This window comes from Lonchura striata, chromosome 10 (assembly GCF_046129695.1).
Source record: "Lonchura striata isolate bLonStr1 chromosome 10, bLonStr1.mat, whole genome shotgun sequence".
Lineage (NCBI taxonomy): Eukaryota > Metazoa > Chordata > Aves > Passeriformes > Estrildidae > Lonchura > Lonchura striata.
The window spans coordinates 14,929,143-14,955,253 of record NC_134612.1 but is presented as its reverse complement, the minus strand read 5'-3'; the positions used below and the strand labels follow the sequence as shown (position 1 = coordinate 14,955,253).

Genomic DNA, 26,111 nt, shown 5'->3' with positions numbered 1-26,111 from the left:
TAATGTTAATATCTCCCATGTAATTTGGAATATGTGACCACAGCATCGCAAGTTATGCAACAACCCAGGATAGCCAGCAGTTACATTTCTGCAAATAGATTGTCATTCTGCTCTTAGTTTTTTATAACTTTGCTGCAACTTGCAGTGCAGAAATCTGAAATGACGAGTGCACACCTTCTGAAAAGATGGGTCAGTTTTTGGAATTGTTTGGTGACAGATATTTATTAACTTTAAAAGGAAGTTAAGATATCCAGAATATTACTTGAAAATTTTTGTACTATGGACATCAGGTTTTTTTCTTAATTTTTACTTTTAGGCTACTTGACTAAACTTGCAACAGGTGGTAATCTTTGTCTTTGCTGAGTTTTTAGTTTTTGCATAATCCATAATTAGCAAATCTTTTTGCAGTTGCCTGTTTTATAGTGCAATTTCCAGTAGATGTGTGTTTATTTGAATCTCTCACCTGTACTTCTTCCACCAGGAAGACCAGAAATTTGATTAGTTTTAGAAATACTCCCTTCTAATAGGGGGATTCTTCCCACATCAAAATTTGAGGTGGACAGGCCAGTGCAACCATGTCCAGATAGTACCTTTGGAAAGCCTGGCACAACTTTTTTCATTCATCATTGAAAAAGATGGTAAATTGCTTTTGCTTGATGGAGAGTTTGGATAAATATAGGAGTGTTAGAAACAATCATTTAACTTACAAAAGGGGTTTTATATTGGTTGGCTGATTTGTATCTCAAACATACTGCTCACCAAAGCTCACCTACTAACAGCAATTTTGCTTGTAGTTGTCTTTTTTTTTTTTTTTAACATGAAAACAAGAACACTTGTGTGCCTCAAAAATAAAAATCATGGGGAACCAGCTTTCACTGTCACTGTGTATGTTGAATATAATTGGATGTTACAGAATCCTAATATTAAATCAAAATACATTCCAAAATGGAGTGAAAAGAACATTACTGAGCAATTAAACCTTGCTTTTTTTCTGAGCAAAACCATAAAAACATATGGTTTAGCTATATTTATTATAACATTAACAATAAATTATGGTGATGAATAATAGATTGGGATTTTTAGTACAGGATCTTAATTTTAATTTACTCTTATTTTAATAGAACCTACACTTGATTAAGAAGCAGAAAATGAAATTTAATTTAGTGGAAGAAAATAGTTGTGAAGGATAGTGTTGTTTTGTCAGATTTTTATTGTGACATTAATAACTAGTGCTTAATGTCTTTACTTCATGAAATGTGCCAGTGCTTCTACTGAGAGAATTGCTGGGTGAGAAAGGCTTTTGATTGCATATTGACAGTCATATGTGTCATCCTTTTTGTTTCCTCTTACATTTAATTGTCTGCTCTGTTAATGTGTGTTAATAAGAACTAAAATCCCACCTGATTTTAATTCTTATTAAATAACACAGGCTTAATTTCTGACACTTGATAGCAGATTGATGGCTCCTGTCTAATGATGGGAGATTATTCATCTCAGCCTTTTGAAAGGCACTTCTGAGTCATCACTTCTGATGTTTGGGAGCTTTTAAAATCATAAATTCTTCAGAAGTATGTTTCTGTCATAGTAATGAAACAAAAATGCAGAATAATGAAGCAAAAATGCAGAATATGGTTACTGCAATTGTCATGTCTTTAAAGGTCTTAACTTTACCTTTGCATGAGTTTAATACTGGCTTCTTTTGCAGCCTATTAAACTGTCCCTAAATTTATTTCCACACACATATGTACCTAGGAGATTGAAAAAATCAATGTCTTAATTTTAAAGATAATTTATTTCCATGCATATTAAAAACCCCCTCAAATTCATTAAAGCAATAAGGAGATTAACTTTGTTTAGTGCCACTGAACTTAATAATTAACAGTATTTGGAATCTGGAATATATCTGGACACTGTTTATTTGGCTTATGTTCCTAGAGCAGGCTAGATGCTGTCTATTTTAAAGGCAGATAGTTGGTGGATAATTGGGAAAAATCTGTTTGTTTGGAAACATTTCAGAGAAATGCCATCATTTCCTATGGATTTTCTTTTAGTTGAAACCACATTTTTCTCAGAAAAAGTTTCAGTGTATGATACCAGAAGTGTAAACTTACTCTACTGGTTCCTGGTTTGTAAAAATGCTAATATTATTTCAGCTTTCTGTGGCAATAATCTCGGACTGCTTATGCTTGTTAATCCTTAACAATTTTCTGATGGAAGCCCATGCTGCTGTGGAGCAAATGTATGTCTGCTGTGGGTTTGCATTTGCAAGTCAGTTTTGCAGGTTAAGTTGCATTTCTGCAGGTTTCCATGTTGCAGTTTATGAAGGGGATGGTTCACTGTTCCTGATGGGAAGAAAGGGAAATCAGATCCTCTTAAAATTGCTTTTGAGATAGTGAGTGGTAAAACAACCTCTGCATATCATACCACAAGTACTGGGGCAACTGGCATCATGTCAAATGGTAGCATGACTCAGGTTTTCTTTTGAAAAACAAGGTAATAAATGACAGAACTTAGGAAGTCTGAGATCATACTTAATATCTAATGGTGTGTTTTTAATTGTTCAGGATAGTAACAGATGTTTTAGAAGGTCAGTTTTGAGATTCTCAAGGTCAGGCTACCTTTTAACAGAACCTTGGGAAAGCCAGCAAGCTAAATGCTGTAAAATTATCATCAGTAGTGCATTTTCTTATGCTGTGTAATTTTTTTTCCCTTTCATTTTTAAAGGCAAATCCCCCTCCAGTGCTGGTGAATACAGATTCTTTGGAGACTTCAACATATGTAAGTCTACACTTGCTTTCAATTATAACTTTAGATTATGTTTTATGAATGTAGTTGGGTACACCTGTTGTTGTATTTTAAGACCTAATTTATCTCTCTTATGGTGCTTTTTTGCCAGCTCTGATGATGGTTATTTAAACTCCTTTAATAGCTGTTTTGCAAAAAAAAAAGTTGTAGAATGCAGATAGGAATTTTTCTGTGTACCAGTGTATGACAGTGCAAAACGCAATTGAGGTTCCAGAGGTTCAATGTTAAGAGAACAATCTGTTTCTTCAACTGTGCAGGCAGATACTTTAATATTTAATGTGCTAATTCTGTTGCACTTCTCATAAAGACATTTCTTCATGCAGTGGCTATACTTAAAGTTTTAGTGCTATAAACATTCATAAAAATTAGTTGCTTCTATTTGAAAAATGAAGGTAATAAGTGTAGTTATGTGGTGGCTGAGCTGTTCATTTGTCAGGCATTTACATACATAATTACAACATTTACATACAAAGTCCTTCATCCATGGGAAGGCCTTGAAAATAAAACTTAGCTTAGTGGGTGTGAGATCCCTTTAAAACTTGGAAAAGATTGACTAGGTCAGTGATTTTTATCATGTGATGTATCCTTATTCCTGTCTCTGCTAATGTTTGGTTTGTTAGATGAATAAATTCAAAGGTAATTTTTCAAAAAGAGAGTATAGAACTAAGCTAAAGGAGAAGATAAAAACAGTGGAGGTTTTTGTTTGCTTCTGTTTATCTAGATGATATTTTGAATTGGATTACAGAGCTTTGTACATGGAAATAAGAGACTGGTTTAACATATTAGGATTGGCTTTGTTGTGATGGCAATGAATAGGGAAATGATTAATCATTCTTGTTATTTGTCTAATAAAAAAGAAAAGAGCACTGCACACTGATCAATCATCATGAACCTTTTGCAGGTACTGTAATGCTGGATGACTGCTTCAGTTAGCACATGTTGTCATTCCTGTAGATAATAGCTCAAGGACTAAGCTGCCATCAAAACTTCTTGGTCACAGTGGCTTCTTTTGTGTTGGTGTAGCAATAGATCTGGTTTCATGTATTCAGAAGGTCAGGACCTCTTCCCTTTTCAATAGAGAAATATCATGTGTTAAAACCACCCTATCTTTTCCACTGAACAAACTGCTAAGGACATAATTTTTGAGGTACTTTGCAAAGATGATAATCTGTTATGTGTGGAATGGATATGGCTTTTATTGTAAGGAGATACAATTAGGGAATGAGGGATAAAAGAGCTTGATATTAGACAGCCTGCAAAAGTAATGGAATTGCCAGATTTTAGAGCATTTAAAAATGTTAAATAAACATAGGAGGAAGGACGTAGCTTGATCTTAATCTTATTTGGGGTGAATGAAATTCCCTTTTTAAAGTCTGTGCTAGAAAGTGGACAGATTTTAAAATGCTTTCTTCTACATATGGTTGTATCTTTAGTGTGTTAAAACTACAGAAGTCTTTTCAGATATTCTATATCTTAAGGGTAGACAAGGTCCTTTGTAATGTAATAGTATAAATGTTATTTCTAACTTCTTAAATATTTAATCCTAAAAGGCTAGAAACAGTGAGTTGTCTGTAGCTGCTGTAAATAACTGTGAAGGAAAGAATTTGAGTTCCAAGTTATCTTGGAAAAAAGCTTACTCTTGAATATTAAATATGATTGAGAATTTGTTATTCAATTTATTTTGGTTAATTTTGGTTTTTTTTTTGCTTCAGGTATTTGATTCTTTCCTTGTTCTGTAGGTAGCAAAGAATGTGGTTATCCTTTCTAACCAGAGGATGACAAGGATTTCAGGATTTCTAGGATTTCAGTTTTTCATCAAGCTTTATAAAGTATTCTTCTAAACTCTTCTTCTCTTTTTCTCTTTTTGTCCCTATTTTAAATTGATGAACTTTAGTATATATGTGACATGATAAAAATAGTATTATAAACAGTTGTTAAATATTACTTTAGAAGGATCTTGTCTATTTCTCATAAAAAGGTTATATAAAGCATCAATCTTTGATTTTTCTCTGCTCAGTGTGGAACAACAGTAAGAAAATGCTGCTCTGTTCTTCCTTACAATTCTTCTCTACCCCACATTCTCTTTTTTTTTTTTTTTTTCTCAGTTTCAGGTTGCTGTATAGCCTGAGGAACATCTGAGGATCTCCAGAGCACTTTTTCTTTCTAGCAATAGAAGCAGAGGGCCTTTGCCCTACAGTAGTTGTGTAGAACAGTCTGCTCTCTGAACAGGCAACTTTTAAACTCATACAAAAAGATTGTCTGATTCATAAATACAGAGTGGTGTGAAAATCACATGTCCCCGCTGAGCCCAGTGGTCACCATGAATCAGCTGATATTTGATGGGAGTGAAATTCCAGACAAGCAAAATGGGTTGTGTAAAGTGTAGGATTCTCTGTAAGTCTTATTTCTCTCTTTTTTATAGGTCAATGGCACTGATGCAGATTATGAGTATGAAGAAATTACTCTTGAAAGGGTAACATGCTAAATGTCATCTGTACTCTGTTTGAAATGGAATTTATGAGACTTTAATAGGAAAAATAGCAATCCAAACTAATTCTTACTTTTTCTTTTTTTTTTTTTTTTTTTTTAGGTAGATTTTTTAACGTAATAAAAAAAAAGTACATTCAGTTGCTTAGCAGGAATTGAAAGTTTTATTAAGATACTTGACCATTGAGAGTGAAATGGGGGAATGATCTCTTCTAAGACATTCTGCATTTAATGTTGCTACCTAGACTTCTAGAGACTAACAGCACAGATTGTAATTTAATCTCCTGTATTGCTATTTTTTTTCATAGGCTTTTACTTATATACTATTAAGTTTTATATTGAGATGACAAGTGACACTTTGTCACGTGCATTTCTTTGTTAGGTTTTCTACATTGAGATTTAGCTCAGTTCACTTGAGGTGCACTGTTAACAAAAAGACAGAAAGAAATTGTTTTGCCTAAAACCTGTGCAGTTCTGGTGGTTACTGAGAGGGTGAAGAGGTCTTGCAGTTGATGATAAGGGCAAGGAATCCTTGAAGAGAAAAATGTCAGTCTAAATCTCTGCATCTGTGGGAATATATTAGAAGTGGGACACAAGCTATTTAAGGGCTTTTCTCTGAAAAAAAATGTTTTACTAATAATTTAATGTTGAGTAAATATTTGTATGAATAATCTGAAATACCTAGCACATCAGAGATAGAAGATTTTATGTACTTTGTCAAGTTCAATGAGAAAGCTCTGGGGCTGGAACTGTCTCTTATAGTTATACAAGGACTTACGTTCTCCTTACATGTATGCAAGATGTAATTATACTTATTTTCATAGAAGGAAGTTCTATATGTAGCATACTGCTTAAATTGTCTTTGAATATGTTTGTTTTCAGTGAGGATTATATAGATTTGGTTCTATAGTGTATTGAATACATCAAAATACTTTCCCCCAAGAAATAATCGTCTTTTTTTCCTTCTGTCTTTAGGGAAATTCAGGACTTGGCTTTAGCATTGCAGGTGGTACAGACAACCCACATATTGGGGATGATGCAAGTATTTTCATTACCAAAATTATAGCTGGGGGTGCAGCTGCACAGGATGGAAGATTACGGTAAGATGAATTTCTGTCTTGGGTTACTAAGTGCTGTTGTTGTATTTTAAAAAGTGGATAGAAAATTTTCTGTTACTTTTAATAGTTTTATCCTCCTGCATTAAATGGTTAAATAGGTTTTCCTTACAGAAGTGTTTTGTAAATAATGAAGAATGTTTGAGTGGATCAAAATGTGTCTCCTAAACTAATAATATCTGCAGTTTAGAAAAATAAAGTAAAATTTTTCTATTCTGTGGTACAAATTTATTATGACATATCTTTCATAGTCCTTAATTCAAGAAAAAGCTTAGACAGATAGGATGGGTAACTCTTGGTTATCCATATGTGGATTTTCTGATCCACAAGGTAGTTGAGTTTATTAACAACTCTTTTTTGTGCTTGGTAATAATTCAGTGTCTTAATTCTTCAAAGATAGCTGTCCACATTGATTGTAGGACTATTTTTTTCCCTCTTGTGTTGCCAAGAACTTGCCCCATCATTTCATGTGCAAATACCTGATGTATTATGGGTTTTAGTCCTAATGAGCTTAGTTCAAGGCTTCATTGTAGCTTGCTGGCCATTGTTAGAGGTACATCTGGCAGGACACTCTGACAGGTGGGCTGGCATTGCACTTAGTGTAAATGAGGGCTCAGTGTCACTGCAGCAACATGTTAAATGGACTGGAAGGCCAGTACTTAAACTGCTTGTGAAAAGCAAGATTGACTTGTTCATATCATGGCTTAACACTATTATGCTTTCATTGTGTGCCTTCTAGGTTTTGATTTTTTAAATTCTGTTTTATAACCGTAAACTAAAGATAATTTTTGCAAACATCTGTTCAAAACACTGTCAAAATGAGATACATCTAATAAAGTGCCCTCTTCAGCCATGAATTAAATATTCCTCTTAAATGTTTTCCAGTGATCCTTGATTTATTTTAAAGCACTAATAATTAATTTTAGAACATTGTCTTGAATGAGAAGAATTTTGGAAATAAACCTTTGTATTTTAATGCATTAACATGTATGTTAGTGTATTATAGATAAAATATCAGGCTCCTGATGTGTGCACTCTGCTGTGACACAACAGCTGAGCATGACTGTTGCTGTCTCCAGGGTTAACGATTGTATCCTGCGAGTAAATGAGGTGGATGTTCGGGATGTGACACACAGCAAAGCAGTGGAAGCATTGAAAGAAGCGGGATCAATTGTGAGATTGTATGTCAAAAGGAGAAAACCAGTCACAGAAAAAATAGTGGAAATCAAACTTGTGAAAGGCCCCAAAGGTACGTTGGAAATCTAAAGTTTCTGTTTCATGAGAAGGATAGAATTGGAACTGTTCCTGTAGAATGCCAAATTTTCCTTTAAATGATAAAAATGTTTCTGATTATATCTAGTAATTTTTAAATACATTAAAATTGGAGTAAAATACTTAATTGGACTACCTAGTAAGGATGTTTGAGAGATTAAAAATAATTTAGGGAAATTAATTACTGGGCAATATGGCTATAAATATATAGATGCTATACCATGGCGATGCTTATAGCTCTGCTGTGACCATACTTCACAAAACATGAAATAAATGATCTAGCTTTTGGTTTTCAGAATTGTGTACGTGTTATGTCTTTTCTAGAGCTTTATTTTCTAGAAAATTATGGAGTTCACTTGAAAAGCATCGATTGCTTCAGCCAGATCCTTCTTATATATTTGTGTTATATAAGGAGTGTTATTATTTATGTAAAAATTTAAATCCAATGCTTGCAAAAAAGGTTTCTTGAGTAATGTCTTTCTCTTCAACCAGGTCTTGGTTTCAGTATTGCTGGTGGTGTAGGAAATCAGCATATACCTGGGGACAATAGCATTTATGTAACCAAAATCATTGAAGGTGGGGCAGCACATAAAGATGGCAAACTTCAGATTGGAGACAAACTTTTAGCTGTAAGTAAGAGCTGCATTTTTTTAATGGTCATTCACTTTTAGACTCAATAGGGGCATGATTCAATTTGTGGTTAAGCTGCCTGAAAATCAGTGATAAAATTAAATCTGCATCATTCAACAGCATGTCATCAGGAAGTCTGAAATCTATTCCTCAGCCCAATGTTCCATGCACAACCTGTATAAATCAGCATGTTTATTTCTGATGCCTGCTGTTATTTTTCTGGGGTCTGAGTGACAGAATTGGAAACAAACATGCAATGGGATTGTTTCTCCTCTGAAAATAGAAGAATGGAATGGAACTCCTTGTACTGGTGGCTGGCCAGCCTGTAGCGAAGCTGCTGCATATATTGCATTTCAGTGTTTGTGATGCTTTTGAATGGCGTTGTTATTTTTTTAAAAGCTTAAAATAGCTTCAAAGTTGGATTTTTCTATGCACAATGTAAAAAACCTTTCAACTTCTTGAAATTCAATCCACAAATTTTTTGTCCAGATAGAAAAATGAGAGCCACAGCCATACATTGCAGAATGTATGCATTGCAGAATTTTCTGTCTCTGTGCTTAAATTGTACTGCAATTACCAAATACTGCAAAATGACTTTTCAGTCTTCAAGAGTGGTAGGAATTAAAATCTATTAAAGAGATGTCAACAAAAGGCTTTTGGAAAACTTGTAGGAAACTTAAAGAATACAGATGCAAGAAGCAGTTTTCCCCCCACAACTAACAACTGGCAAAGACTGGTTGTTCTTACACATGAAGTTAAATGATGAGAGTGTCTTTAGCCCCTTGGGTTCAGTGCAGTACAAGCTTTATTTCCTTTGTTGTCTGGAATTATCTGCAGAAGTTTTTTCCCTTTCACAATAAGGAATTTTTTTTAATGGAAGTGTTAGTGTTTCACTCTAGTAGCTATAGTTGCTGTTTGTAGTTGAACTGGTTCTTGTTACTTGGCATGTAAATCAGTTATTCTGGGACCTTCTCAAGTTTTGGCCCCTACGTTTTGACATCATGCCAGAATATATTGTCCTGTTATAAGGTCTGGAACATAATAATTATAATGATGTCATGACAGGTTGATGTGGGGTTTATTGTTATTAGAAGAAACTTCTCTCTGTGTAATGCTTGCAGCAGCACACAGTACAAACGTGCACACTTACTACATTTTGAGTGTCCTATTTGTCCCATTAGGTCCCCAAAGTCACGTGTGCCTTCTTTACAATGTTGTGGTCAATACAGTTTATAATAATGTCTGATAGGAATACTTGTCCTTCTCATACTTTACAAGACATCTCTTATATAATTTCATGTAACCAGGTATGTCTGTGGCATGTGAATCCTAATAAAGACTCTCAATGCCAGTCTTCAGTGAGTGTCCTATGAAAACAGTATGTTTTTCTGGGTTAAGAATGTTTGTTTTTCTCTTCAGGTCAACAGTGTTTGCTTAGAAGAAGTTACTCATGAAGAAGCAGTGACTGCCTTAAAAAACACATCTGACTTTGTTTATCTGAAGGTTGCAAAACCCACCAGCATGTTCATGAATGACAGTTATGCCCCTCCTGACATCACAAACTGTAAGTTCATCTTATCTTTCTGATTTAATTAATTTTCCCTTTAAGGCATTAACATATTTCAATTTTGTATTTTAACTTTAAAATACTTTTAGCTTTAAAAAATTATATGAGGCAAAAATGTGATATAAGTTGATTAATTAGGAAAATTATATACAATACAGAACAGCATCCTATAGCTCATATACTGAAAAGAGAGCAGCAGCAGGGCTCCAGGTGTGGTTTTCTGGCTGTCATGACCCAGTCCTAGAGACTCAGTGTTACTCATCACTTGTTGATGAGTAAAAGGGGAGAGAACAAGTGTCTTGTGTTCTTGGGGTGTGGAGAGTAGAAAGCAATGCGTTGAGAGGGTGTTCAATGTCCTGTAAACTAAAGAGGTTGGTGATGCTCTGATGTTTTCCTGTTTTTCATCAACTTGCATATACATGAATAAACTGAACTGGGAGGATGGGAAATTCTTGCTCCGGTACCTGCCTGTGACTGTGTTAAAAAATTACATGTTAACTTATTTGAAATCTGACTTCAGTTTTTGATATAATTATTGAAAATTTGAATGGAAAACCAGTGAATGTTGTATTAAAAAGTAGTTACAAAAATTTCTTGTTGACATAAGGGTCTACTGACAAGAATATTTTCAAAATCTAACATACGAATCCAGAAAGTTCTGGCTTGAACTACAATGTAAAGAAATATTTGAGTTGAGTAAACTTAAGAGGGTTATTACCATTTAGGGCTGGAGAAAGGGAAGAAAATTATATAACTGTATCTTTCCAAGACTGAATAGACTGACTTTTCTGGATGACCAATTTTACTCATGTTGTCACATGAAATGATTCTTGGGGAGAGTTATTTTAGGTATTGCTTTGTTTCCTGCCATTAGATATTGCAATTGATATGTAGCACTGATCTGTCTAGGTACTACTTCATTAGAAAAAAAGGAACACTTTGGGACTAACAGATGTAGTTGAAAACAGTATGCAAGGAACAACAAACTAAAGTGCAGTGCTACAAAGACTGAAGTACCCTTTAAGCCCATCATTTATTGGCAATAGCTACAGTATCTTGGTATCTATTTGTAAGCTGATTGAATTACAATTTGGAGCTAATTAGGTTTTATCTCCACTGTGTTATTAAAGGGATGCTCTTGAAGGCTCCATTCTTTGGCATATCTAATTTTCAGCCTCCACTTCCCCAGTTTTCTACTCATATATATTATGGTTGGAGAGCAGCCATTTTCCCTTACTGTATCTAGTTTGTTCAATAACCTTTCCCACTGTTTCCTTAGAAAGTAGACTTCATGTTCTCTCTCCATAAAACTGATCTTTTCATATATTTCACCTGGCATTCATATTTTTTGGAAAAGAAATCCTATTTTTACCTGATGTTCCTGGTAATGTTGCAGTAATGCAGTTACACTGCAGTGGATTGGGATGTGACAAACAGAGGACTATTTCATCTCTTACTGCACCTTGACTCAATCATTGGAATATTTACTTTGTTAATCTTTTGTGAGGTCAAAGACAAAACCTGTGGAAAGTTTGAGGGGAGGAAGGTAGAGAAGGAGCTGATTCCTGGTAATTTGCCCAGTGCTAATAAATTGATGGCAGTGGCAAAGGTTGATTGTTGGATCCCTTGTCATGCAGAGATATTAATTTCTCTCAAATGGTGGATGAACTGGAGACTCAGTTCATTGAAGGCAATTGCATCATAACATGGAGCCATAAGAGACTGCCATCTTCAAGAGTACCTTCTTACCCTGTCCAGTGGCTGGACAGATCAGGGAGGTTCTGTCAAGGATAATCCCATATAACTGCCATGAGGATGTCTTCTGCCATCTTGCCATGAGTCCTTATTTCCCAGTAAGTGTGACCTGGTGTCACATCCATGACCAGAGATAAATGGCCTGGTCACACATGTAGGCTCCTTTTTTCCCATTACCATCCTCCCTCCAGAGTTTCTCTCTTTGCTCTCCCTTTAAGGGTGATTTGAGAGATGGTGGCATTCTGTGTAGCCCAGTATCCCATCCTTTGTGGGAAGTGTATTTCTGTCCTTTTACTGAGAAGAGAAAAGCCAGTCTCCTGACCTTGTCATCTACCTCAGGCTCCAGCAGCTGCTTCTGGGAACCTTTCCCCTCCAACTCAAGTATTCTGAAAAAAAAAGTCATGGAAGTTTTTCTCGGACTCCAGGCATCTTGTCTCTCTGTCTTTGTTCTTTAGTGACCCTGGACAAGCTTTTTAGGCTATCTGTACTTTTGAGTTGATTTTCTGAGTTTTATTTCATTTAGTTACAGTTCCATTGAGTTCTCTATCTGAAGATACTATGTTTTTCACTCTTTCTGGTAGACCAAAGAACATTCCTCTGCAAAGTGCTGGATTCTTTGATGAAACTTGAGTCTGTTTCTTTTCCTTACAACAGGAAAGCCTTTTCTACCCAAGGCTCCATGAGCTCGTGTCTGTGTTGATCAAAGTGCAGCTGGCTGTTATTGCAGCTGGTGAGGAGACTGAACCTACTGCTGGAACCCAAAGCAGACCTAAAGGTCTTGCTGAGGTGTTTAATGACTTAATTCCAGGAAATCATTTTACTCTTTTCCTTGGTCTTTCACTTATGAAAAACAACTGCATGTTTCTGAGCTGCTAAATGCTATTTTTCTAATACAGAGCAGAACAAAATCTTTTCCAGTACCTCTCAGCATTTGCACATTTACAGTGGGAATCTCAAAGGGAGATGTCAATCTCCTCAAAAGCTGATTCTGCTTTTGCAACCAGAAAGCCTCTGCTTTCTGCAAGAAGCTGCAAGAAGATAAAACTCTTACCAAAAAAGGGTGGCACCTGTATATAGTATTTTATACTGCATTTAGCAGAGCAGTATGGGGTTCAAGAGCTTTAGACTGGGGGTTCTGCAGTGCTTTTACCAGTTAGCAGCTATTAGAGAGGTATTTTCTAGGATCACCTGGATTGTGAGTCAGTGTTGAAAGAATTACCAGGCTTCTTTCTTCTACTCATCTGCAGCTGTTTTGAGACATGTATTTGCAATCCTCCTTCCTATTTCTGTCCATGAGAATCCCTTTACCAGGTTCTTAGGAGTTCAGTCCTACCACAAAGAAGTAAGATGTGCACAGAGGCTCCCTGTGAACATATCTACTACAAGTAATGTAATCACTCTATTATATATGAACTGCTCACTTACAGAACCTTTGGGAGGGGTTTTTGTTTGCTTATTTTATGTCTGGTATTTTTGTTTGTTTGTTTTTTTTAAATTCTCATTTTATAAGACATATCTAAAAGCACAATGCACAGTACTTGGTACTGTGCAGAACATGCAACAGATTGCTCACTGTGCTAACTTCCGTGGACTTTGTAGTTTTTCCTTTGTGCTTTTGTGTGTTGGTATAGTATTTCCACCCTGCATTGAAAAATAAAATATTGGAAGGGAGGGAATAATCAGTTTCTTGAATGCCTTATCATTTCTTAAATGGCCTAAGTACAGGAAGACAGGAATATGTGATAACAGTAAAAGACAATGAAGTTTTAATTTTATTGCCCATTTTAGAGATTATACTTGTGGTTGGTGTCCTCAGTTTACAGCTAATAGGAAAACTATAGGAAATCATCCTTTTTTTCTTTTTGTCTAGGACTGTAATATGTTAAGGAGAGGGTGGATTTCAAAATGGAATTTCTTCTTAAGAGTCTGACTTTTTCTGTCAAAGCAAGTTGATTTTATGCATGCAGTTTTCTGTTCATCCAAAAGGCAGCTCTTTTATAAGTTCCATCAGTAATAATATTTACCTGGAAGTAGAAATTTAGACCTCATTTAGGATTCAGAAAGTGATGGCTTGCCTTTTATTTCTGTCACATTCCTCATGAATATGATTCAGCTATAATTTCCATGTGAAAAAGTTTCAGGGAAGGTGCAGGCATGGTTCAGTGCAGAAACTCCACAGAGAGCAGCCTCTTGGTTCCTTGTATAGGTTTGCTTTCATAGCATTGAGAGGACCAGACTGTTCCAGGCAGTAGCATGTGTAAAACTTTATAAAGGATGCAGCCAGTGCTATTGTGGAACTGTCCACAGGTCTGAAATAATAAACTGTTATATTGATTGATAGCTGACTTCTAGTCATAGGGTGAAAGGATGAAAAATTTTAAAAATAAGGTCATATAATAGGTGGTGTGTATGCTTCTGAACACAGTGCGGTTAAAAGTTGCAGGAACCTGAAAAACAATCAAATGAGAAGTACTGTAAGTCAATAAATATAGAATTAGTATCTGCATTTTTTTCTATAAAATATGCATAATTATGGCTACCATTGGCTTGTTAAAAGCAATTTCAAATTCATTTTGTGGAATGAGATAATTTATTGAAGGAACAGAATGTACAGAGTTGCTATACTGTGCAACAGTTTTTCAGGTTTTTAAATCAAAACCCATTTTCCTGTAGTTGGAAAAGAGCTCATAATGTCTTGCATTTCATTTTTTGTGCTTCAGCTTTAAAATTTTCTGAGAAAAAACAAAATAACTTTGTTTTAAGCAAAACGTGTGTACAATGCAATGGCAATAATAATGTTGCATTAAAAACAATTTTTTAAACTGAAAAGTAAATATTGCAATATGGTTTGGTAATTATTGTGAAAATCTGCTGCTAAAATTCCAGTGTGACTAAAATAACCCCAAGTTTTGAAATTGACAGTTGGGTGTCCAAATCTCTTACATCTCTAGTGCACAGAAGCTATGTGTTGTACTGGGACAGACAGAAGGAAGTGGGATCTATAAAATCCTTGCAGGGAGTGTGAGAATGGAGGTGCAGTGTGTGTGTTACTGCTGTTCCAAAAAACTGTATAAGGAATTCCACATATTGAACAGCTCCTAATTTTTGGGGAATTCTCTAATGTGAGTGCTTCTGTTGATCATTTGGTTTTAGCAAAAGCAGCATTCTCTTTGCTTTAGACTTCATGAAGCCAAGCAGCGTGAGGGAGCTTCCTTCTGCCTTTGTTACAGAAGGGCACCAAGTACCTCTTGCACTTCAGTTCTGAATTTTGCTGAAACCCCTTGTGTATTCAGAATTATGATTTCCAGAAGTTCTACACAGTCTCATGCAGCTGAGGGCCGGTGTGTCTGAATAGCACAATTCCTTTATCAGCCAGTGCTTTTGAACTGCTGAAGCTGTTAATGGTGGATTTTAATGCTTGCTGAAATGTTGGCAGTGTTGACCTGATGCGTATGATGCCATGTGAAGAATTTACTGCACACAGGTTTACTAGGAATCTAGAACAATACAGGCACAATCCAGCCCAGACTGGGTGGTTTGGAGAATATATATATATATATATATATATATATATATATATATATATATATAAATAAATAGCAAATATATCAACAGTATTATTGGTAAGTTTGTATTGTGATCCAAACATTTTGAGAATGGCTTAAAAAGGAAAAAAAACAGAAAGAGAATGTGCAGATTGCTTCATCAACCTGTGTCATTTATGTTCAGGTAAAGAGCTTTGGGTTTAGTATAAATCCTCAAAGGTCAGCTACCCCATCAGATACAGCAAGCAAGGGCCAAGTGTCTGGCAGCTTTAATAATACGGAATCTGTGAAGAGTCCGCACCCTTCATGTTTAAGTCTCAAAGTTTGAAGCACATATGCCAGGAAAACAACTTTTCAAATTGTAGTACATGCTTTGTAATAGCAAACAGTGGGTATGACTGTGCCGTAATGAGCACTTAAAATTGATGTGCCTAACTTAGAAATATCATGCTCCTTCTTAATTATTTATTGAAACCATTCTCCTGGTGTTGTAGAATATTTTCCATCTATCGGAATCATTAAGATGCTAAATTTCTTCTGTTATTTGGATTGTGGTTCAGTTAAAACTTTGCTTCAGTCAAATTAAAGACAGCTTTAAAACAGACAAATCTCCAGACTGTTCCTATGGACTTCAACTATCCACAGTAACTATTTAAAAAAAAGTTTTATTTGAGACACGATGAAACTGAAAACTTTGCTTACTGACTTAGTGAGGAGACTGGGGAATGTACAAACTTAACACACGATTTTAGAACTGTGATATTTATAATATATCATTTCAACTGCTATAGTTTTTAAAAGAGGTCACTCCTTTGTTTCATTTTCTCCAGCTCTTTTTTGGTATTATCCTAATGTCTTTTATTGTTTTCTTTCCCCTTCTGTGAAGCTTATTCTCAGCCAGTGGATAACCATATCAGTCCATCTGCCTACCTGGGACAGTCCCTGCCCCCAGCATCACCAGGGCGATATTCACCAGTTCCCAAGGGAATGCTTGGGGATGATGAGATCACCAGGTAATGAACAACCAAAGCTCCAAAATGTATTAGTGGGCAAAATACTAGAGAATGCTATATTTTATTTCAAGAAATAGATGTTAGTTTTTTTAACTCTTGCAAACATTATTGTAAGGATAAAACGATGTATATTGATATGTGTATATATACACATACACACTTTATTTATCAGTCCAAGAATAGCATTAAAAGCAGAAAACCCTGGAAATGCTGCATGTGTTGACAGAGATTTTTAGGATAGTACAATGACCAGACCAGAGATTTCCTTATTTTCAAGTAAGCAGTGTTTGGGTTCTCCCTGCCCCCACAGACAAGGGTTTGTTTTGATGGATTCTAAATCCAGAAAGGCTGGAGAGCTCTTAATCCTTTCCCATTAACAGACCTTTCATTCCTTCACTGATTCAGTAGATTGTATTAATCTTTTGTTCATCATTAGTGATAAAGAGAAGCTCTTGTAATTTTGTTGCCCTTCTGTTCTGCAAGTATAGGGATGTTACACTGCACTTTCTGTATGCTGTTGCTGAATTCTGTCACACCATCATCTGATATGGCTAATGTCAGATTCCGAGGCAGGGTCCACCCAGGATTGAAACCTAAGTGGCATAATAAACTGGAGAATTGATTTTAGTGTAGTGGAAGGTAGGATATGTCTTTGTACTAGTTTTTAACTTAGGGTTAGGTAGACATATAAGCAAAAATTATTATGTGCTGTTGATATCGTTATGGTTTTATTGCTTTCCTTTAAAATTACTGTAAAAGGCTGTTTTTAAATTTCTTTTAAAATGCAAGGCCTATTCAGAAAATGTTTAGATTTTCTTTAAATTATTTTCTCATATTTCACTCTCTCCATCCCAAAACGGAGTTTATAAATTGAGTGTTATTTTAAAAGGTACTGCATCTTTCTCTTTTCTGTTCTGTTTTTGTTAATGTATTGATGTGATCCAGAGCAATATGTATAGAGATTTTCACAGTGTAATTTATTTGAAATAGAATAGTACTCTGAAAAGATAAATATAATAGTTGATGAAGGTGAAATTTAAGAATTTGAACTTAAGATGATTTAATAGCTAGTGCAAAAATTGAGTGATTTTTAAAGATTGGACTAGATGATACTTTTTGTTTTGGAAAAAAACCAGCTTCTTACTTTATCCTGTAAATTAATAATTAATGCCTCCAAATACTTAATGTCCATTAATTGTTCTTTAGTGCTCTCTAGTGATTTTTGAAATGCAGTGCACAGTTTATCTGCTTTATTAGAAATGTCTTTTTCTGAGATCATTTATGCTTTGCTTGTATTAAATCAAGTAGCAGATAATAGATTTTTGGAAGGAGTCTTTCTGCATTTGAATTTGACTGGCTTTATCAATATTTTTTCTTTCCTCCCCTCATTCAAGTTAGGAGGGGATCCTATGAAAAGAGTAAAACAACTTGGTTTAGTTTAACTTCTTCGATTGCAGTTGCTTTGCTAAAATTGAAAATTGTATCTGAGATTGTCACAACCTATACTGATGTTCTTGAACAGTATGGAAAATATTAAGTAATGACATTTAGTGCTGAATAGAATTGTAGATTCTGTTTGTTCATTTCACCTAACAACAGGGAAGGGATTTTGTTTTGCTTTGTCTAGAAGCTTTTCTAATTGTTTGTTTTACTTTTACTCATATCTAGTGACCAAGATTTCATATTCCTTTCTTTTCCTTCAGGGAGCCTAGAAAGGTTGTCCTACATCGAGGATCAACAGGTCTTGGTTTCAACATTGTTGGAGGAGAAGATGGAGAAGGAATTTTCATCTCTTTCATCCTTGCAGGAGGGCCAGCTGACCTGAGTGGAGAGCTTAGGAAAGGAGATCGTATCATTTCTGTAGGATTTTTTGTTTCTTTGAATAGCAACAAAAATTTCCCCTCCCTGCATATTAATACTGATTAATGATATGCAAAAAATATTATTAACTGAGCTAAATTTGAGATAATGGAACAGATGTCAATATATTTCCAAACTACCTTTGTGGACTTTAGTCTACCACAATTTCTCATCTGTAACCTGATTAAAATAGCACTTCCCTCTCTGAGACATCCAGTGAAGACATTAATTTACCTTAGTCTCATAGCTGAGGGCTGTGTGAGTCTCAACTGAAAGAACACAGGTTTCAGAAATAACCCTTCTAATGAGATGGAGACTCTTGGCTGCGGTGTCTAAAACTGGGTCCTTACTTCCTGGAGTAGTTGCTGAACCTCCTGTTAGTCTTAAAAAGATCCATCTCATACCTTTCTAAGGGCTTTTTCTATATTAGTATTGAAGGTCATAAATATTTGGTGTGTTTCTTTGTGAAATTACTTAATTTATGTAGAGAATAATATATTTGGGCAATTACATTGTATTTTGGGAGTTATTTAAGAGGAATATATCCTTTTAGTAGCTGTTACTAAAACTGATACTAAAGCACATCTTTATTTTAGTTTGAACTATGAAAACTGCTCTTGGTCTAAAATGTGGAACACATATTTCTGTTTCTTTTTTTTTTTTTTTTTTTTTTTTTTTGATGCTATTCTTAAATCTGCTGCATTGAAAACATCACAGAGGATGTTGCCTGTCACTGGGTGTGGTAACAGCATGGTCTGTAGGCATTATTTGGCTAAGAAAGTCCCTGAAACATCACAAGAAATACCATTCTCTGTTTCTCCTTAAAAAGAAAAAAAAACACTCTTAAGAAGAAAATTGACCATTCACTGAGTGATATACTGTGATAATCTCAGTAATTCTTAAGAGGGGTATATGTGAGAGAGGATTTTATTGACTTTTGATTTCAGCAACAATATTGGGAACAGGGAAAATACACATGACGTGGAAACTAGTTTGTATCCAGTTACTTTTTTTGCCACAGGTGTGTGTGTTCTGTGGTGATAAACACAAGCATTAATTTTGATAAAGGGCTTTTTTGTACTATTTGTAGGTAAATGGAGTAGATCTAAAAGCAGCAACACATGAACAGGCAGCAGCAGCCCTGAAGAACGCAGGCCAAGCTGTGACTATTGTAGCTCAGTACCGTCCAGAAGGTAAGGGCTGCTTTACAGCTTTGTACAATTTGAAACTCAGAGAAAGATAATCTACAGTGTCCTTCCACCAAACACCTCTTCTGAAACAAATAATGTAATAGGTGTTGTCACACATATGTTAGCATAATTGCAAGTGACCAGACTGTAATATTTGGAAGTGTTGCTGCCATGACTTGCTACATTTCTTGCTTTTACCATTGCAGAATTTCTGTTTCTCCAGTAAAAATTGCTGGTGTCATAACATGAAAAATGTGTGTGTGTGTTTTTGTAATTATCCTAATTTTTTGCTTCTGCCACTTGGAAACAGGTTAACAAGTATTAAAATATTCATAAAGTTGTTGTTCCTTATTGGTGTTTCTCAAATGTCTTCATAAAGATGGAGAACATCAGTTATAACTGCTTGTATTGCATATGTATTTTATTTATATTTATGAATCCAGAAGGATTTTGTAAAAGACGCTGACAGCTAGGACAGATCAAGGAGATTCTAGACATCCATCAGGGTTGATTATAACTGAGTAAAGAGATTCAGTATGATAGGAGCATTTGGAAGACACTTGGGACTGGCTCACTTCACTCCCTGTTATTGTATATGACAGTTTGTCTGTTCATAGATGTGGTGGGGAATGCTAATTTATGGTTTTACATCCTATCGCATTTCCCATTTTCCTATCATAAATTTCCCATTTGTCTTTCTCTTCCTGTTTTTGGAAAAAGAGGATTTTTGCAAGCAGTTCTCTCATATAAAGCCTGAGTAAGACTATAGAAAAACAGATCACTGGAAAACCCTTTTCATGCAAAGGCTTGAATTTTCCTTATCTCTCCAAATCCATGGTAACTAAACTCCTAATTACTGGGTTTAGGGTAAACTATTATGACTGATTGAAATGAATTTTATTGAATTTGGGCTCAAATTACGTAACTGCTGACCTTTCTTTCCCTTAAATCTCCACAATGTTCCTTGGTTATGGAATTGACTGAAAACAGATGTAATTACATTCTTTAAAATGTCTTTCTGGGCATTCCTTTAGTTTCCAGGAGGGATGCCTTACAAAGTTTTTCTACTCCACTGAATTAAATTTCAGCAACTTGCCAGCACTCTTTGGGACAGAAAAAAGCCAAATGTGGAATGTGAGTGTGTTGTGCTGTTTACAGAAGTGGCTCAGGCATCAGGCACCCCCACAGCTGTACTCAGTTGACCTCAGGCTTTCTCCTTGTAGACTCCAGGCTTTATCTTGCAACTTGCCAGGAGCTAATGTGGGAAACTGGTCACCTGTTGGGTTGTGCTGGTGCATCCTTCTGTGGTACATAGATGCCGTGGGTGTCATATAGAGTCTCCCTAGTTGGGACACATCAGTGAATTTGGACCTGTTGGAGCTGGATGCAGGAGATAAGCAAGAGTTTGTGAAACAGCAATTATCCTATAAAAATGTGATTGGGAAGTCAGGATGTTGTTCTCATTTTCATCTTTATTTAGAAGATTTTCCTTACTCCCTCGCTTGTACTACAAATTTCTACCTCCTTTCAAGACATCACTCATGAATAAAAAGGGATTTTGCTTTGCTGTGAATTCAACTGGAAAAGAAATACTGTGACCTGGAGCAGTTTCAAAGCAAGAAATGTTGCTTCAGTACACAAAAGTGTTTAGATAAGCCATTTTAATTCAGTGGCTTCTGAGCCATTTAATTTTCGTGTTGCTCCCTGGCTCGGCTGACACCTCAGTGCCACACTGCTGTGTCTCTGGGTTTCCTGCAGAGCTAGGATGGCAAGGGAGAATTGTAATGTTGGTGCAGAGGAATGAGAGGAAGCAGTAAGCAATTTGGATATATGTGTATCTCCTGGGCGTGGGCATTGAGAATGATCAGCATTAAGATCGTGCTGCACAGCAGGAATACAGGAACCTCAGGCTTTAAGGGAATGTAGTGAGGGGAGGAGCAGCAAGGGGGAAGTATAGGACTGCAGAGGCTTCCAATTCTGGGAGGGCTCTGTGTTTCACATTGATATCCATTGTTACATTCATGCAAATAAAAAGGCCATCTGAAATGTAATAATAATGTTGCCTCACAATTCAGAATTTCTGAAAGGTTATGTTTTGCCATTCAAAAAAGGTATGAGGTGCCAGTGGGCTGCCATTTCTCTATTATAGTTTGAATGCATTTAAGTGTTTAAAAATAATAGAATAGCCAAACAAATATATTTAAAATATGAAAATATATTTGATCGAAATTGGGTAGAAAATAATTTAGTGGGTTAAGCTTTCTGTTGTAGTTATACTCTGCTAGATCAGAACTGAGCTGTATTAAGGATGTGGATAACATTAACTGCAGTTATGTAAACTGTGAAGCCTGCTCTTGGAGGGCCTTGAAGAAGGCAGCAGGCCAAGTCTGTTGGCATCAGCAGTCATTCACTGGTCACCTCATCTTTCCCCAGAGCAGGGCAAAATTCAAATAAGCCTGTCATGAGAGAAAAGGGTACTAGCCCTTTCTATTTCCCAAGGGTTCACCTGAGATACCAAAAATAAAATTATCATTTATTTTCTGAAAGTGGTAAGATGTTTAAGTGATCAGATTAGCTTCATGTTCTTAGGTGATCTGGTGGATCAGTGTAAGATTAGGAGAAGGTGGAATCAAAACATCGAGAGATTTCAAAGTATTTTTGTAAAGCATCTGCTTCTGAACCTACAGTGTTCATATAGATAGGTAACACACATTCTTTCAGTTTTATTAATAGAAACTGTGTTTTCTTCATTCTCTCTTGTCTTTAAAACAAATGATTCAAAAGAAAAAGAAGAGGAAACACAAAAGTTTTGTTAGAGTTCTCTGCTTAATTGCTAGTGTGTAGCTGATTTTTCTATTTACAATGCTACTTTTATGTACTGTTTTCTAGTGGAATTCAAAAGAATAAGATCTGGGAAATGGTGCCATTTTTGTATGTATAAGCTAAGATTGTTTTGTGAGCATTAGTCTTTAAATATATTGTACATCTTCTGTCTGCAAAAGTCTAGCTGGGGTAACATGAAGCCAGTAATGCTTGTACAAAACTTAATTTTCTGTAATTGTTTTTTATCAAGGCTGAACTTCCCCTGCTTTCTAGATGAGGACATGGATTTTCTTAAATAAAGGTTGTTCAAAAGATCAGTGCATCCTGATTTCATAAAACTAAAACCTCTTTAAAAAAATACTTTAAAAGAAGTCTGCCTTGTTTTTGGGTATGTGGTCCTTGGTTTTCCAGGTTTCTGTTCTTGCTTGTTTTGTACCTGGTCCTACTCATTTGCAAGTAATCTAGATTAGTCAATTAGAGTATTTTCAAAACTGGACCCATTAAGATTAGAAGAAGGGTTTTGCTATATATAGCCCTGATAGACACTATAAGGCGGCTTACACATGTTTTAATCCTTTAAAACCTCACTCCTACTCTTTAATATACTAACCAAAATTGCTTGTGAATACTTGCTAAGCCTTCAACAACATTTTTAGTGGATTCACCTAAGCAGGGACTGGACTTAGTCTCTTTGAGGTTTCCAGGATGTGTGGGAAGTGTTCTTAACTAAATACAAATGAAGTTTTTCTAATATTTTGAAATTCCTTGGTGCAGTCTTTCAAGTGATTAAAGAGATACAAGCTCATTAAACATTAGAGTGTATGAAAGTCACCAACAGCATGTGGAATTAATTTTGGTTTGTCCCAGGCAATGTTCTTATCAAATGACAAGCATTGCAGCAAAATACATCCTCAAAAATGATTTATGATATTTTTATTGTGGTCCATGCATTTTAAAAGAAAAATGGAAGATCAGTACAGGATCGGTGTGGTGGTGGCCATCCTAACTACCAGACTCCCTTCCTCTCTTTGGAGGCACCATGAAAAGGAAAATTGAATATTCTGCGAGTTGAGAAAAGAATGTAAATCAGTAGTTATATAAAGTTGTCAGAACAAGAGTCCTGCTTAGACAGATCCAATGGGCCCTCCTAAAGAGGGCTTTCCATAGACAGATGGGAAGAGGGAAGCAAGGGGCATACTTTTTAAATTAAAGTGAACTTTTTCAGCTCTGCGTGGGTTGGCTGTATGTAAGAATCTCTGCTGCTCAGCGCGGTGCTGCCATCTGCTCCTGTGCTCACATCCCAGCTTCCTTCAGCCGCTGCTCCTCCTGTGCTCTTTGCTGAATTTCCCATCCCTTGTGCAGCCTTCTGCTCTCCTGCCCCATTTGCTAGATGTGTGCTCCAGACCAGAGGCATTTCCATTGCAGCCGTGTTCTCTTCTTCCCTGCCTGCACAGACAATTCTTCTGTGTATTTTTGTTTTGTTGCCCACCAAATGGTCAGTCCAGGAGAGTTTCAGTGATCATATCCTTTCTGGAGTTCTGATTTTCTGTTCAAGTAAATATTGACATTGAAAATATTACAGAATTCTAGGTAAAATCACTTTAGGAGCTTAAAATCGGAGTAATCTTCTAGGATTTGCTAATCTTCTCTCCTTTTTGCTAGTTGCTGTGGAATACATGCAGACATGGAATAGAGCAGATTTAGTCTAGTTTTGCACCATCTGCTTATGCAGTGTAATTTTAAAGTTTAAACTTGAGCCCAGATGTATTCATCCTCTGTTCTTAACAACTGATTATGTATAAACCTGAGTAGGCTTTGGGGTTTTTTCTTTGGTGATGGTGAGGTTCTGTTGGATAAATGCCATGAACTGAAGCAGGACATGCTTTTGCTTCCTTGATCTCACTGTTATATCAGTAGATACTATTCCCTCCCTGTCTCTAAACTTCCTGGAAACTTTGAGAAAATTCTAGTCAAGAAAAGTTGCCCTTATTCTAATGCTCTTATTTTTTTGTGTTTCATGGTAGTTTTGCTGCCTTTTATCCTTTACTTGATGTATATCAGCAGCGCCTGACCAAAGTCTTACTGAAAGGATTGTGAGGTTGGATTGTGTGGTTTTCTTCTGGTTTTGATTTTTTTTTTTTTTTTTGTGTGGGTGTCTGTGTTTCATGTGCCATGATAGCTCTTTTTAAAACAGTATTTCAAAATCTCAGTGTTTTGATGGCTGTGGAAAGTGGAAGCATATTTGTAGATAGAGTTCCATTGGCCAGCCTCCTTTATTTGGGTTAAAATAATTTTGCTTTTTCATTTAAACAGCTTATGCTCTTTCTGTTACCCGGATAACACTACACCAGAAATCAAATGCATTCCTTCCCTGCCAAGCTCTTCATTTCCTGTTGACCAAGAAAGCAGAGTGTCCTTTCCACTGTGCCTGTTCCAGCCACATTTTTGGAATGTTGACATGACAAAACTTTCTTTAAAAATTACATATTTATATGTGCATTGTATGATTTTGTTGCAGCCAGGTGGAATTTTGTTGTGCTGTTCACTGTGATTTAAGGGAACAAATATAAAATTTGTCATACACTATATGACAAATAAATATATGGCTATTATGCATAGCATAAGAAAGAAAGGCATTGTAATGAAAATCGTTCTCTAGCATCTAGGCATGATAAGCTGAAAGGGAAAGTAGGAGATTGAAGATGCAAAAGACACTTGATACCCAACTCTTAATCACAGAGATAGAAATATAAAATTCTAGATAAATTATAACCTCTTCTAGAAAAATTAGCAGAGCTCACACTTTGCTTTATAAAGCTGATATTGAACCAACTCTACTTTGTCAACAGGGCACAGGTGCTGATCCTTTGGGTATTTGACTAACACTGCTTTTCTGATGCTATCAAGAGTCCTGCTGCTGTGTTATTTTCTGTCTCCAGCATTAGTTTCAGTAGCACTATACTGAGGTTTCTTTTTTTAAAAGCCTGTGTACATTTTAGCTCCAAACCAAATGAATTCTATTCATCCTGTTCGTCTCAAAAACTTCTGTTAAGAGGAATATAACTCAAATTTTAGCAGGCTCTACATCAAAAGAGCTCACCAGATTCTGACTGCACAGTGTTTAAGCTTCTCCTAAATATGAAATTTCTTGGCACTCCTTCTTTTTGAACATAAAGCCTTCTCAGTCCTAGCCCATTAGTTTCCTTTTTTTGCTTTATTCATATGGCAGGAGCCTCTGTGGTGAAATTATTCTCCTCCTTACTCCTACGGATGTCCCTGTCACTCATTCAGCACTTACTTCCCAGGAATTCTGATGAGAAAAATTAAATTAGTTCAGGAAGCTGCAAGACAAGCAACCTGAAGATGAAATATAGGATAGAGTGAAGCAATACTGGGAAATAGCCTCCCTGGTAGCTCTCTTATAGCTATGTGCTGCATAGGAGGAAGTCTGATTCTTCAATAAAATGACACGATACGGAAATTTGTAATTTTTCCAGTAGCTATTGCAAAGAGCTGCAGATATTTTTAGTATTGAACAGGCTGTAGCACAACAAAACACTGGGATTATCTGATCTTTTCCATGCTTACTTACCTTTCACACAGGGGTGTACAAAAGTCTTATAGGTTTATAGTTTCTTGGTTACAAATGAGTAAAATTTGTGACTTACCCAAGGGCAGCAGTAGCACAGCAGGACTGGGCTGTTCCCTCACTGCATCTGAGCCTTTCCCCTAAAGAATGCTGCTTTATAAAAAATGTTGTTTTCTCACATTCCTCTTTGGTTACTGTCCTGTTATCTTACATTCTTTTGTTATTAGTGATAGCATCGGTAGTGGTGGAAATCATGGTTTTGATTCTCTTGTCAAACAACCTCATCAGTTGGATTTAGTGGTGGTAAAGCGTTTGATCTGAATTTTACAAGTAAACAGACACTTGGTGCTGTTTTAAAAACTAGGATATCTTAAAAGCTACTAGTTTTTGCTTATAAAGGACAAAAGTTAGGGTTATTGAAGAGACTGTTCAGATTTTCATAATCTGGATAGAGTTAATT

At 35.9% G+C, this 26,111-nt stretch overlaps 1 protein-coding gene across 19 annotated transcripts in view; it reads left to right on the top strand.

Annotated features, from left to right (window-relative positions):
- DLG1 (discs large MAGUK scaffold protein 1) overlaps window positions 1-26,111 on the top strand; it is a 141,859-nt gene that overhangs the window by 88,487 nt on the left and 27,261 nt on the right. For all 19 annotated transcript variants that reach the window (XM_021536895.2, XM_031505634.2, XM_021536891.2 and 16 more), the window contains 9 exons: window positions 2,725-2,778; window positions 5,228-5,278; window positions 6,268-6,392; window positions 7,487-7,656; window positions 8,172-8,308; window positions 9,729-9,873; window positions 16,063-16,189; window positions 17,893-18,049; window positions 19,140-19,242. In XM_021536895.2, the coding sequence (XP_021392570.2) occupies window positions 2,725-2,778; window positions 5,228-5,278; window positions 6,268-6,392; window positions 7,487-7,656; window positions 8,172-8,308; window positions 9,729-9,873; window positions 16,063-16,189; window positions 17,893-18,049; window positions 19,140-19,242 (1,069 nt within the window). The remainder of the gene's footprint in view (window positions 1-2,724; window positions 2,779-5,227; window positions 5,279-6,267; window positions 6,393-7,486; window positions 7,657-8,171; window positions 8,309-9,728; window positions 9,874-16,062; window positions 16,190-17,892; window positions 18,050-19,139; window positions 19,243-26,111) is intronic.